The 15,899-nt window shown below is 38.0% G+C and overlaps 1 protein-coding gene across 1 annotated transcript; it reads left to right on the forward strand.

Annotated features, from left to right (window-relative positions):
- Positions 1-4,348: 4,348 nt before the first annotated feature.
- Positions 4,349-15,567, forward strand: LOC111319788 (matrilin-4-like). The gene is made up of 8 exons (XM_088731446.1): positions 4,349-4,509; positions 5,480-5,545; positions 5,818-6,254; positions 6,692-6,860; positions 12,020-12,190; positions 14,951-14,980; positions 15,138-15,253; positions 15,357-15,567. The coding sequence occupies exons 1-8, from the start codon at positions 4,404-4,406 to the stop codon at positions 15,360-15,362; spliced, it is 1,101 nt and encodes a 366-aa protein (XP_088587572.1). The 5' UTR covers positions 4,349-4,403; the 3' UTR covers positions 15,363-15,567.
- Positions 15,568-15,899: the final 332 nt, after the last annotated feature.

Raw genomic sequence — 15,899 nt, forward strand, 5'->3', positions numbered from 1 at the left:
AGATTTCCAGAGACACTTCGCTGCACATACGGCTCTTTCTTGTACGCTAGCACTTTATACTTATTCCTCAAAGACTCTTGATTTAAGGCATTTTTGAAAAAAGTCATAATTGTCAGGTTACAGCTCTAAATTAGTAACTATAGTGGATAAAAACGACAAAAAAATCTTTTTTTTCCTTTGTTACAAATTTAAACACTTAGATGGAGTATTTGCTAGTCTCGCATCTACCGTGAAACACGAAAACTAACAACGAAACTGCTTTTTGCATGGCTACTTCATAGCGAAGCGACGAGATAGTGATGGGGACTCATATAGCAAAATTTGAGCACTTAAAGGAAGTCGTGGTAATATCAAAAGAATCACATGATGCATCGAAAACTTATCGATATGATCAGTTTGTTCTATTAATTGAATAACGCAGCTTGATAGCGCCGTACCATCACGTGACAGACGCCAGGGTAGGCGTTAATCGAAGGGCGTTAAAACTGCAAGTTTTCTCGTGACATGGTCAAGCTATAAGTGATCACGTAAAGACGTGCAGCTGACTCTTACCTCATTACCATACAGTTATCAAAGTGAAACATAGAGAATAAGAAGAAAACAAGAAGGCACAAGACCGATTTATGGGTATATTTTTAACTGAATCTCCTGAGATTAATACCAATTGTAAAGTGCTATGTTCAACATGTTCGCCATGTTTTTCAGATATCCTAATTCAGCTTAAAAGTTACTGATACACATGCAAGTTGATATACAATACAAGTGAACTCTTCGCTTTGGATTCTACACATTCTAATAAGGGGAGTTAGTGTTCAGTGAAGTAAAACATTTTTTTTTTTCAGTGAGCGGGTGGTCTTCCACAAATCCTGCGATCTGATTGGTTCCAAGAGCGGGTAGTATTCTCCCCTCCGGCCGGCTCTGAGTGGGCGGTCTCCGTTTCGGCTGAGTCGCTTTGCAGAACATCTTTAGCTTCGTTGTAATTTTTCATAAATATAACTTCTTTTACGGACTGGGCAGCACTTTTAAGAAAAGACTTCGGTCACTTTGGTTCTTCTGCAAAAATTGATTTTGAAGTAACTTTTGTTGTACTGAATTTGTTTCCTAAACGATTAAAACGCGGCCTAAAAGACAATTTGTAACTTAATAATCCTGCTCAAAAAGTAATCAGAAATTTAAAACGAGAGGCATTTGCAGTTAACAATTACGTTACTCTCTTCGATTTGGACATTTCACAACAGAAACCGCAAGAATTCGATGACTGAAAGTCGCATCAAATCTGCATACGTTTAGCTAGAAAAAGAATCTCATTTGACTTCAGTTTTCGGTGGAAGAAAGAGCAGATTTACGCACGCCGTTGCAGAAATCAAACATACAGACTTACAACTCCAAAACACACATTTGCATTCAATTACGATTTGACTTACGATTTGACTTTCAGTGGTAAATCTTCCAAGATTAATTGTCGTTGGAAATAAACAATACTTTCCGTAAGATCCTCTGAATGTTTTTTGAGCAAAGATTAATTTAACTCGTCAGTGTGTGTTTGCCATGCCATGGTTCACTAAAAAGCGTGCATGCGATTTTTGTTTTGTTTTGTTGTTTTTTTTTTTGCTCTCCAATCAAAAGATGTCAGATCGTGAGAGATACTTATACAAACTGTTTCAAAGTTTCCTTGGAAGCCATTTAAGTTATCTTCCTTGAATGGTTGACAATTGAAAAGAATAATCCGCGAAATCGACGCTGGCTGAATGTCTTATTTACCAAAACCGAATAAATTTCTTATAGAGATTAATTGCATTTTAATAACAGCACTGGCCCTGAAGAAGAAAAGCTATTCTCGTGAAAAGTTGGCCTTTCAAAAGTAACCTTTGCCTTAAGAAGTGCCAGCATTTTTCTTTTTCTTTCGAGTTGGTCTGAGTGAAAGAGTGCGCTCGCTTGCGGGCTAGGCGGAAATAGCAAAAACATTTGACTGCTAATCTCTCATCACGTAATGTTGATTTAATGAAATATGTCCATCCTTCTTACTTTGATAGCAACTAAGGCGCTATAAAATATTTATGAGAAAAAAAGTGTATTTGATTAAAAGCCATCATTACATGAAAACATTTTGACAGCCGACCAAGAATGCTCCAAGGACAGAAGGAAAGTGGACGATGATCTTAAAAAGAAGAAAGACTTATTTAGAGAGAAAAGAGCAAAGCAAACAAACGAGGAAGCAGATAAAAAAAGTCAATCATAATCCGTTTCATTTTTTTTGTCTTGTATAAACCTCACAACTACCTTTGCATTAGATTTAAAACAAACAAAACTTACCTATAAACGGAACGCGAGCTGCTAAATGTCATACAACTAGTAAAAACAGTTCGATGGGCTTGGATGCAAGAAAAAAAAATGGATTTAGCACACGGAGAGGTAATACTTCCTAGGAGAGTAATTGTAAAACAGACCCTTCTTTAACGATTTTTTCGACAAAATCTTTAGGCACAACCAGAAAGGATTTTGGTGCTACCTAATTAAAGAAAACAACGGAAGGCGGAACAGGTCGCGATGGGAGAGAATAGTTCATTTGCTTGTTTTCAATTATTTTAAGGAAAATATTAGCCGTATAACAATGCCTTGATTTACCTAGGATATCAGTAAGCCAATTTACCAAGCTCACATACTGGACGTAGGTAATTGTTATAAGAAATTAAAGAGGTAACATGATAACAACAGGCTGGCTGGCTGGACGAGTGGCTGATTCTCGTTTGCTGAAAGGTCTGAAACTAAAGGAAACTTCGTGTCGAGGACAGATATCTTTTATGATTAAAAACTGGATCATTGGATAATGCCATTCAAGACTTTTTATTGGCTTAGCCATTATGGTATATGAGCCAATATACCATAATCTACAAATATGGTAAGCGTACGCGTCAGTTTAAAATCAAAAGTGAGCTAAAAAATCCGGTTTCTTTTCACAAAATAATAATTTCTTGAGGGCGTTTTTAATAAAACAATTATTCCACTCGCGCTTGTTGGATATGAGATGATTATAGCCAACTCGGCGCTACGCGCCTCGTTGGCTATCTATCATCTCATATCCAACGCGCGCTCGTGGAATAATTGTTAAATATAAAAACAAGGAGGATTTCTAAGAAGGGGAAAATTAATTACCAACAGTATCGGCTCTTGAGGGGGCGTATTTCCATGCACTTTAATCATTTTATGAATCGAAAATCTCCGACAAAGCTACCCTACTCAATTGCGGTTCCTTTTGTTTGCTCAGTTAACAACTGATGAAGCGCGAGAAATAATTATGAGTAAACCATTATCTACCTTGAAAGAAAAATTGTCGCATGAGGGATAAAAATAACTTAAACGAAACCATGCTCTTTAACTTGTGTATCTTTCAACTCTTAACAGATCACAATTAAGAGAATGTCCTCTGAATTAATGAAAAGTCTCTCATACTTGTTCGGTTAGCAATTGAATCAAGGCAACACTTTTATGAGTAGAATAGTATCAGCTCTTTAAAAAGCAGAAAATGCATAATGTGATATTTACAACTGTTATAGAAAACATAGTTTGCATATCGAGAAAACTGCTGAAATTGCCTGATACGATATCTAAAACTGTTAAAAAATAAAAAACGCACAGATTTGCAGGGAAAATTGGGTTGTGAAAAGTACTTTCCAGAGATATAAAATTTGTTTGGAAAATTAAAAAGAAAGCGTTGCACTTGGATGTTGGCTTCCATTTGAATTCATGTCCAAACCTTTCTGTTATCATTTTATCAGATCACAATGAGGGAAATACGTTCTAAAATATTATATATCTCCTGGTTAGCAACCGGGCATAACAAGGTAATATATTTATGAGGAGGTCAGAAACAACCCGCTATGATACTGATAGTTGCTTAACATAGAAAAAAACTCAAATTAGATAATACAATATCTGAACTGCTTAAAATGCAGAAAATGTACGAAGCGATGATGAAAAAAAGAAACTAAAACAAAAACAAAGAAGAATGAGGAATTAGTGGTATGCTTGTGAAATTAGTGAAAGATTCTAATGATCTTTCAAATAGAGGACGACTTTAAAGGAAAAGAAAAAAAGGACAAGCTTTCTTGCCACTCAGGCACGCTTAATGTTATTTAAAATCATTTTTTTAACCATATGCTCATCTCCTATCAGATTATACCTCTGATAACATCTCTTGTTTATCCAGATCCTAATGACTTCTTTGGTTAACAAATGAAGATGCATGATAAAGCTGTAATAAGCAGATTATTATCAACTATTAAAACAAATTAGAGTGAAAGCATTATAAGAAATTGGCAGGCGGCCCTCACGAATTGATGGGTACAAATAAGGGGGCAAATTTACGAGGAGAGAACAGTAGTGACCTTCATCGCATCTAACGCATGAATCTGGGAAACTACGCGCACTGTACAATGGCCAAAGCTCTCTTTGGTTTGCTGTTCACTTGTTTTTTTCTGGAGGCCATGACTTTTCCTTTCAAGGAGGAAGGTAAACGCGGACTAATGTCTGTTTGTGGGCAATTTAATCCCAAAGCTTCGTAGTTTTCCTTTTTTTCGGTAGCAGTGGGAAATAGGAACTTCTTATTACCCCTATGGTACTCTAGCGATTTGATTAGAAAACAAAAACTTCCCTTACTTAATTGTTTTTAACTTAAAATACGTCGTGGAAAACATGTAGTTTAACAGATCAGAGTTTTTTTTCAAATTACACGTGAGTTTTAACGTTATTACACCTTTCCTCTTTGATCATTCTAAATTTGGAATCACGACTTTTTGTGAAGGTCGTCAGTGATGACTTATTGATCATGTAGTTTGAACCTCCAATAAAGGGGATTTCATAAAGGATAGGAGCTGAGTATCCTGAGTCAAAGGGGGAGTCGGTGATGACTTATTGATCATGTAGTTTGAACCTCCAATAAAGGGGATTTCATAAAGGATAGGAGCTGAGTATCCTGAGTCAAAGGGGGAGTCGGTGATGACTTATTGATCATGTAGTTTGAACCTCCAATAAAGGGGATTTCATAAAGGATAGGAGCTGAGTATCCTGAGTCAAAGGGGGAGTCGGTGTTTAGTCTAACGGGAGAAGTCTTGCTCGTTTAAGCTGATTGGTCAATATATTTGGCTGTAATCCCCGACTAAAGGTTTCCTGTTAGATTAGGCCAGTTTCGATTCAGTAGCTAAGTTAGGTCGTTTTTCCAGTTTCGTGGTTTCCTTCATAAAAAAAGCATGCAGACTAAATTTATTGAGAAAACACTAGTCCTTGTTGATAAAGTTAAACGAAAATAGAAGTAAAGGAAAAGGTGAGTCCATTTTCAAAAAGCTAAACTAACATCAGTTTAAAGGTAGAACTACGGTTTCTGTTTGTTTTTATATTTTCCATATTTTTAATTCCGAAAACAATATCCTCATTTACTTGAACAAGTAAGCGAACAATACTAACTTTACAAACTTATACAAAGGTGGAGAATATCACCCTGGATTCGTGACTCCTGAAATGGGCAACTACAACGACGATGATTGTCGCGGTAAGACACAACTGTTTGCATGGGATTATTTCAAAGTCAATGTAGCTTTTCTTTATTTACTAGCTGTTTTTGCATGATCAGCATTCAGCCTTTAACCCTGCCACTGCTTAGCCAGAGGGTTGCATCTCAATGCCTGGAAGACTGCTAAGTATCATGAGCGGTGGGCTTTGTATGAGTTGCAATTGAAACTAAAAAACCACTTCCCGCTTGGTCAAAAGATTGTGAAACTTTCCTTTGAGGGCTAATCTACGTTTTATCGTTTTACATATCAGAGCCTTGCTTCCTGGATGTTGCTGTCCTGATAGATGTGTCACTAAGCATGAACGAAAACGAACGAGGACAGCTAAACACCATCTTCAATAGTATAGTGGAAGAATTGCGAGTTTCTCCAGACGGCAGTCACATGGCCATAATTACTTTTGGATCGGATGCCAACCTCATATTCACATTTTCACAAAACAAATATCACAATGCTGTCGCGTTGAAAAAGAAGGCAAAGGAGGCAATATTTTTTAAACCGGCTAAAGAGGGAACCCGCACAGACCTTGCCGAACAACTGGCAGTGAAAGAAGTGTTTACTCCCAAGGGAGGGGACAGAGACAAATTCAGGAATGTAATGATCATTTTCACTGATGGAAAATTTTGGATTGACCTCCGGTGGGATATCAGACCCGAAGTCGACTTCGATGTCACCACGAAAACACTGGAGGTAAAAATAATTAAAAATTCGATTTATTATTGACAAGGTATTTTTCAGCCAATGTTAGATATGCAAATATCAGTGTCTTTTTTGTCTTCACTTGTCGCATGGACAATGTTTTTTTTAAGATGAACTGTAGGCTTACTCTAGTACTCAAACACTCTTCTAGGTTCACTTTCTTTATTCTCTATCAGCTTCTTGAGCAACCTTACATTTTAGAAAACTTACCTCATATTTCCTCCATTTCTAACTTCGTCATTCCGATGAAGGTAACTTACATGGATATACCCTCTATATTAAGACAGGCACGTGTTTTGAATAACTTTCGGTGAAGTATATGCACTAGGAAACCCGGGCGCTAAAAATTGAAAGATAGGTCATGAACATTATGCACCAGGAAGACCTCAGAACAGAGGGACGATAATTATAAGTTTTCCTTTTCCTAGACAAAAGGGGTAAAAGTAATCGTGGCTGGTATTGGCAGTGAAATAAAGAGTGACAGCGATACTGATGCTAACTTGAGAATGGTGGCAGGAAAAGATGGAGAAATACTCAAATATGCGGATTTCGGAGAGCTCTCCAGCAAACTCAATGATTTAAAGAAGAAAGTCTGTGGTAAGTGGACGTTCAAACGGTACTAGTCATTCTACTTTTTATCCGCCCTTTACATCTTACGTAATTAACATATGTGAAAGTGCTCGTGATACTTGAGTCACGCCCTCAATGACTTATGTTGCCTGATGTTGCCTATGACTTATGTTGCCTGCTTTTAGAGGAAAAATCAGAATAATATGCGAGGAATTCTGAAGTTGATGTGTTTTTTGTTTCTGATTTTGCTTTTCCTTTTGTTTTTTCTCTTAAATGGTAACTCAATGAGGAATAATTCGTCATTCAAAAAACAATTTTTAAATTTCAGCTGGTGAGGATAAAGGTAATGATGACAAAACTCGTATAATAATCACAATTTCAATTAAATAAATTTCATGGTGACTTAAATTGCGGATAAAATTCAAGCTAAAAAAAAATGCAGTCAAGCAATGCAGAAAAGAAACCTGAGAAAAATTCAAGCCTCGACAGAATTCAAAACCGTCCAGTCCAGATACTAGTCAGCGGCTTCTACCAACTGCGATACGGAGCCATAAGTTTGGATCGAAGCAAACTTTATTGGATCCATCTTTTTCAAAAGTAATTTAATCGCAATTTTGATGACAAATATTTCATTTATATCAGCGAGGTTTATTCCGCACTTAAGAGCGAATGTTACCAATGGTCAAACATTTGGTGGCTGCGTAACAACCAAAAAATGGATTCGGCTAATAAGCTCAAGTTAGGTAGACGTTATGGTGAAACAAAGCACTGCATACTTCGTTTGGCTGAATATCGATTTATTTTCGAGAAAATCGATAATAACTGAATTTCCACCAAATGCCGCTTTTGAAGTTCAAAATTTCAGACAAATCTAGGAGCGTCACGCCACGAATTGAAAACACTTGGACCGATAAAAACTACCAAGTCTTGAAAAACAACATCAATAGATATGCTGACAACAATTTGAGCAATTCTTGATTGTTTATTTACACAATCTAATTTGATTTAACCGACCTTCTTCTAACAAGATTAAAAATAGGTCAAAAGTGATCCATTATTTCACTACGTGCTATACAAAATAATCGACTGAAAATCTGGATTTTAGAAGGCAAAGTGTGGTTCTTTTCGATCTCCAAAGGATTTTTTGGGGAAATGATTCAGTGCTATTTAATCAAATTTTAAAGTTGGATAAAATGAACTGATTTGACGGTGCTGTCAGTTATTCAAAAATGTTCACATCCACACACAAACTCAATTGTTTCGCATTTTACATCCAATCTACAGCTTATTTAACATAATATCATCTTACCGTCCATATTGCTGTATCAAAAAAGGGATTGCAGTCCTAAAATTATTGCATTGCTCCCTCAATAGCAATAGAACTTGGCAGGATAGTCAATATATCCTGATAATGATTGTTTACAAAGCGTATCTCGGGGTTTCTCTATTCCCATTTCGTTGAAAGACTTCGCGTAAGAGATCTTTGTTTAAATATAAGTCTACAACCGAACCGTGAACCAAATGTAAGCGGACTGCTGCTAGTTCAGAAACATGTTTCTCGCGTGCAGAATAACGTTAATGAATTCAAAGTAAGGTCTACTGAAATAAAACGCAAAAATAAAACATTAGACTATGAAGCACGTGGCTACAGGAACTAAGGTAGTGTGTTCCATATACGAAACAGGAGCAAACAATTATCTAACTCCGAATCATAATTTCATGTATCATAATTGAATCATTGTTTCATAGTACTTCGGGGGATAAAGCTCATTTTAGGACAAAAAAAGAGCGAAAGATCTTCCAAGGGCATAGCCCACCATACATCATTGTAGATGTGCGACAAAGAAAAGTGTAGTGTTTGAATAGTGTTTATTTAAAGGAAGTTTTATAAGGGTCAAACCTGGAAAACCACAACTTTCGTTGAAATGTTTGTAAAAGCCAACGTTCAACAGCTTTATATTTATACTACTTCTTCTCCAGAGGCTACTGTGCATTGTTAAGTTACTCGTGCCGGTAGTAAGACTACGACCCAGGTAGCACGTTCACATTATTCACACCCACCTTTTCCCGGCAGTGGTCCAAAAAAAGCTCACATCTGGAAATAAAACCATTTCTGCGTATCTCGGGACTCAAGAAACGCTTCGAGTTATCATTGCACCAGCTGACACAGCAGACTCGAGTGCGAGTCGGTATACTTACATCAAATACTTGCATTTTGGAAACAGTGGCTTTTATTTGAAAAATTAACTCAACCAGTTAGTTATTTAGTATTCTTTCCCAAGATGGTAGCCAAGTAGTGATCTATCCCCCTCAAATATGGTCGGGTCCAAAGCCATCAATGCATTATATGGCGAAATATTGTAGAGCGTGGCTGATGCGTAATGAAAAATTTAACAGAAGCCTGTTGTCTGGTCAGACCAGAATGTACACGCCCATCGGGAAAAGATTGACATCTAGATTTAACCAGAAAAAAAAAGTAAAGAAACCCATGTTGTGCCTATCTCCTAAATCTTTCCTTCCAAGATAATAAACTTAAGAAGTGAATGACTACTTCTTATAGAAGTCCAAAGCCAATCAATGCATCATATGGCGATATTATTGAGCATGGTTTGATATATCAGAAGGAACTCTGCCCCTCGAAGTAGAGCCTCTCGTTCGCCAAGTTTTGCACTAGCTAAACGAGGGTTAAATTGTCATGCAATGTATGTCAGCAGGAGGAGAGAATATGGCCGGACTAAGAACTAGGTCAACTTCGTCTTTTGGCCCGGAAAAACTAGCGGAAATGCTCTCAATCCGCCTTGAACAGGCAAGAAGAGGTCTAATTACTGTTTCCCGTTTTCTGGATTGTCAGTCAAAGTCACAGTGTACTCTTACTATATAAAATATCGGGACCTAAACGATCCATTAAGATCACCGATCACTTCATGTGCACCTCCGCCAATGTAGTCTATTGCATAACTTGCACTTATTGCAAAAAGATATACCTCGCCGAGACAGGCAGAAGACTAGGTGACCGATTCCGAGAACACCTTCGAGACGTGGAAAAGAATAACAAGGACACATCGAAACCAGTCGCTAGACATTTTAATTCACCTAATCATTCTAGGCAACATATGGCAATCTGCGGTCTTTCCTTACACTTAGGTAGCACGGAAAGCCGTAAAACTCTTGAACAAAAGCTCATCTTTCAAACCGGCAGTCTAAATCCCACATGGATCAACGAACGCTTTTCATTCCACTAATTTATTCGTGTTTTTCTCGTTGCCATGTTCCCATCAATAACGTAGCTCCATTTTCTGCCTTTAAAAGCACACACAACCCACAATTCCTCTATTCGCTCCGACGAAGGGCTAACGCTCGAAACGTCAGCTTTTGTAATCGTTAAGGTGGCCAATTTACCTTTTCAACTTTGTTGATATATCCAAATTATTTCGTTACTACCACCGACGCAGCCCCAAACAGTTTCTTTCGAAACGATCAGCCTTTACTCTTACTATAGATTTGAACGAGCAGCAGATATCCTTATGAGGAGAACGACACGCAATGCTGTTGCAGAGTTCACATCTTTTCTCTGCAATTCGTTTCCTTAGTAAACGAAAATGCTAGTTTCAAGGTAATTTCTGCAATTAATCAAACAATCGATAGAGATTGAAATAGTAAGGAAGAGGAAACAAATAATTCAATTTTTCAGCGTCTTAAAAAATACTTATAAATTATTTAAAATCCTTACGTATACTCGAGGCAATTGTCATCTCGACCGCTTCCTTACACAAAGTAAGCACCCAAGTTTGAAATAATTAGCGTTATTCCGCACACGAGAAACATGTTTCTGAACTGACAACATTTCGCCAACATTTGGTTCGCGGTTTAGTTAAATACTTATATTTAAACAAAGATCTCTTACGTGAAGTAATTGCAGCCTCCTTTTCAACGAAATGGAAAGAGAGAAACCCTGAAATACGCTTTGTAAAAAATCATTATTAGGATGTGTTGACTATCCTGCCAAGTTATATCGCTATTATGGGAGCGATGCAACAATTTCAGGACTGCAATCCCCTTTTGTGGTACAGCAATATGGACGGTAAGATGATATTATATTAATTACGCTGTAGATTGGATGTAAAATGCGAAAAAATCGAGTTTGCGTGTGAATGGGGAGTGGTCAACTAACGTCTGTATGTATGTATGTATGTATGTATGTATGTATGTATGTATGTATGTATGAATGTATGTATGTATAATGTGTACATTTTCGAATAACTGAAGGCATCGCCAAATCAGCTCATTTTAGCCAACTTTAAGATTTGATTAAATCGCACTGAATCATTTCCACAAAAAATCCTTTGGAGATCGAAAAGAACCACACTTTGCCTTCCAAAAGCCAGATTTTCAGTCGATTATTTTGTATAGCACATAGTTAAATAACGGGTTACTTTTGACCTATTTTTAATCTTGTTAGAAGAAGGTCGGATAAATTCAATTACGTTGTGTAAATAAGTGATCAACAATTGCTCAAAATGCTGTCAAATTATGTATTGATGTTGTTTTTCAAGATTTGGTAGTTTTTTTCGGTCCAAGTGTTTTCAATTCGTGGCGCGACGCTCCGAGGTTCGTCTGAAATTTTGAGCTTCAAAAGCGGCATTTGGGCGAAATTCAGTTATTATCGATTTTCTCGAAAATAAATCGATATTCAGCCAAACAAAGAATGCAGTGCTTTGTTTCACCATAAGGCCTACCTAACTTGAGAATATGAGTCGAATCGATTTTTCGGCTATTGCCACCATATTTTGAAAACGTTCGATTTTTAATTGGCCGCATTTCCTCTTAAAATTCATTTGCAGGTCAAAGAACCCACTAGAATTTGTGTCGCTCGCAATGCCCCCGCGTGTGTCTTCATAGCTTGGCAAGTAGCATCAACCAGCTAGTGCCTGGGAAGCGCAGACTCGATTATGTGTCCTTCCATATTTTCCGATTATAAAGCTGTGTTATGACTGCTTGAACCCTCTACAAAGATCGCACGCTTTTTCTAAGAAATGCGCAACATGATGACGCTTTAAGCTGAATTTTTAAAGGTCTTTTCATAACCATTTCTATATCATTGAAAAAAGCAGTTATGCTTTTCTGGTAAGTTTCCACGAGGTCAATAATCGGATGATACTTAGTACCTTACCATGGTCAATTTGCAGTTGTGGACGGTCGTTACACAGACTGGTCGGAGTCTGAGTGCAGTGAAACATGTGGGGGAGGAACCTTGACTCGGACGAGAACCTGCACCAATCCTCCACCTTCCAACTGTGGAAAGGCTTGCATTGGGCCTGCTGTGCAGACTATTGCGTGCAACGAAGAAGAGTGCCCTCGTAAGTCAAAGCTTTGTTCAATAACAAAATATTTTGTTCTTCTGTGTTCTAACAGCCAATTTTAAATCTAAAAAGTAAGGCTTTTGATCTTGTGTATCTCTTGAGACATGGCGAGGGGCTGGTGCTGATGTCCATACGTGCTTCAAATCAATCCCAGATTTATCTTGTTCCCATCGTGATAGTTCATCGTAGAGGAGAAAATAACATTTTCATACTGTCCCTCAAAAGGATGTAAAAGCTTTAAGTAAGGCCTTAAACCACCATAAAAATTAAAAACAAATTTGGAGACTTGTACTTAACTCGTTTTTAAATTTTAAGGACCTCGTTGGAGAATATGACAAATCATATCGATCTTGCGCAATAAAAAATTCGCGAAGCGGACTTACAAAGTTCGTAAGTTTTGGACAATGTCGACGATGGAGTCGCAAAAAGCAGCGAAAGATAGTCATCAGGTAGCGTCGTAAAAAGCAGCAAAAGGCAGTCAAATCAAATAACATATAAATGACTTTCGTGGGTTTATTGTGTTTACTTCGATCAAAGAACAGTTAAAAAATGCACGGCCGTGCGTACATAAATATTTTTACCATGGTAGCTCAATGGGAAATATGTAGGACTTGAGCCCGCGATATGTTATATTATTCGCTGGCGGCGCCTATGAGCGAACGCTGTGTTCTGGTGGTAAGTACTTGGTGTAATCCTTAATGTATGTTAATGAATGCAAATGACCATGTATTCCCATATGTTCTTCTGTATTGATGCATGTATGAAGGATTTCACCAGGTACCTACCGTTCTGGTAGGCCACCCGAGCGGGGAAGGTGAGCCCATCTTGCCCGAGCGCGATTACCCGCATTGATCCCGCGCATGAAAAAAAATTGAATTAGTACTAAGTTCTAACCTCCCGGTTAGCTCAATTAATTAGAGCGCTGGATTGTTGTGCGGGAGGTCGAGGTTGATGGTTCGAGCCCCGGCCGGACCAACACTCAAGGTCTTAAAATAACTGAGGAGAATGCGCTACCTTTCAAGACATGGATAGACATTCATGTCTCCTCGGATAAGGACCAATAAACCGTAGGTCCCGTCTCCTGCATCTATTAATTAGTTAATTTGGTTAGGCAGGGGACGTTAAAGATCCCACTCACGAGATTACTGTGATGTGGTCTGGCCTGTTTACTGGGAGTTGGGGGAAGGGGGGCATCTCCAAATAAGTTTCCTTCGATTGTTTGTAAACTGCTGTTACAGTCCGGCCAAAGTCCCTCGAAAAGTGTTGTGATGCGCATTTGATCATATCCACATGTTAATTTGCGCAATATAAATATTAGATTATTATTATAATTATTACTAAGTTCGTAACAATGCCGACGGTGGAAACATAAAAAAGCGACAAAACTTAGTCAATACAAAGAAAATATGAAGGTGTAGTCTGATCGTCCGGGTGAGTGTAGTCCTGAGAAGGACTGTTGTCGGTGGCAGTGACTGACGTTTCGACAACCTGTGCGGAAGTCATCATCAGAGTCAAGTGAGTGATTGTTGTCAGTAGAATGTTCTTATTCCAGTTCGTGTGAAATGATCGGTTGGTTTTGCCGTGATGTTATTGGCTGTAAGACTCAAGACTTGAGTCTTACAGCCAATAACATCACGGCAAAACCAACCGATCATTTCACACGAACTGGAATAAGAACATTCTACTGACAACAATCACTCACTTGACTCTGATGATGACTTCCGCACAGGTTGTCGAAACGTCAGTCACTGCCACCGACAACAGTCCTTCTCAGGACTACACTCACCCGGACGATCAGACTACACCTTCACATGTTACCCCCGGGTTCAAACCATTTGCTGCACAAAGAAAATAGAAACGACTCTCGTGAGTTTATTGAGCTACAAACACAGTCAGCTTTCTTACATGGCTCTCGAAATAAACAAGTCATTCTTAATTCCTAATAAAGCGAAATCTTCTCGACATATAATAGATCCGTTATTGACCAAGCTTGTTGGGCAAGAATGGCTGGATATTAGCTTCGTTCTTTTTATGCATTTTTATGGACCTCGACTTCGTCTCAGTCAATAATATGCAAAAAAAAAAAAAAATGAAATTAAATAATAAAATAATCGGCCAATATCCAGCAATCTTGACCTCGTGCTTCATCAGCAACGCACAAGTATCCGATCTCTGGGAGATCTCTTGGGGAGCAGGGATGGCGCAGTGGTGAGAGCACTCGCCTCCCACCACTGTGGCCCGGGTTCGATTCCCGGACCTGGCGTCTCATGTGGGTTGAGTTTGTTGTTGGTTCTCGTCCTTGCTCCGAGGGTTTTTCTCCGGGTCCTCCGGTTTTCCTCCCTCCGCAAAAACCAACGTTCCAAACTCCAATTCGATCTGGAACAGTGGACAAGAATAGCCACCCAGTGGATGTTCATTGCTAAATCATTTATTTATTTTATATATTTATTTATTTATATTTGATCTCTGTAGTTCAGTGGTAGAGATTCAGAATGTCCAGTCTTAAATTATAGGATCCTACTGCCCTGGGGACGCAGATCTTTTCTGTGTGACAAAATGAATGACATGTATTTGTATTAGCTGAAAGACCTCAAAGTTTTCGGATGCTCTTACACTATGACACAATTATTCCTGAAAAGCGCGTCAGAAATGAAATGGTAGAGAGTCAGAGACTACGTTTAAAATGTTGCTAATACATTAACAAGCATCTTTTTTCATGAAAGCTGATGTTTTGCTTTTTCTCTCATGATTACACAGTTCCTCCAACACCCAAGGCTCCGGCCCCAGGTAACGTGTAGTGTCTTTAAATGCTATTTTCTGAGGGAAATAGTAACTTATGTCACTGGGTGCTGAATAATTTTTCTCCCTTTGAAACTAGAAAAGAAGTCATTGACATTTTATTTCAAATCATCTGAATTCATTTTTTCCTCTTCGTCTTCAAAAGTTTGCGAGGACAATGCAAAAGGTTGTGCAGCCCATAAAAATAAATCTCCAACATACTGCAACACCGATCATGCAGGAGTAGACTGTCGCAAGACTTTCGAACTTTGCTTTCGTCTAGTAAGTACAGAGCTTATGTTTCGGAAAAAGAGTCTGCTGGAATTCCCAGGTTTATGCAAAAATAAATTTCCTCAACTCTTTTTTCCTTTTCAAATCATTGCAGGCTTGACGGGGAAAAAGAAGTGAACAGGCAAGGAGATTACATTTTGACACTGCCAAAAATTGCATTTAATTAACTGTAATGAGAGTCTGAAAACTTTGTTCAAACTTTAGAAATGGGGGGTCAAGTATCAGGAAAATGCTTTTAAAAGGTGATCAAAGTTGTATAACACTGCTTAAGTTAAACTGAATAAAAAGATAAAAAAAAATTAGATGGATCTGATAGCTTTAATTGTCTTACGGAATGGTAAACTCGTTTAGAACAGACCTGTTGCCTTAATCGTGCAATGTACGCGGTGCAGATACAAATACAGATCTTTATTGAAGCGTCCTAGATGGGTTTTTCAGCATCGATACAAATACTCAAAAGAAAATGGACAAAAGTTAAAGGATATGGTTTCGTGATAAACCTTAAAATGAATTGTTTCCACTAACTCCTTTAGTTCCTTTATCCTTTTCTCTTCTTTTTCTTCTTTTTCCTCTTTTTCGTCTTTTTCGTCTAAATGCAACAACCTACTGCACCTTCTTATATAGTTCCTTACAATCT

This window comes from Stylophora pistillata, chromosome 1, assembly GCF_964205215.1.
Source record: "Stylophora pistillata chromosome 1, jaStyPist1.2, whole genome shotgun sequence".
Taxonomy (NCBI): Eukaryota; Metazoa; Cnidaria; class Anthozoa; order Scleractinia; family Pocilloporidae; genus Stylophora; species Stylophora pistillata.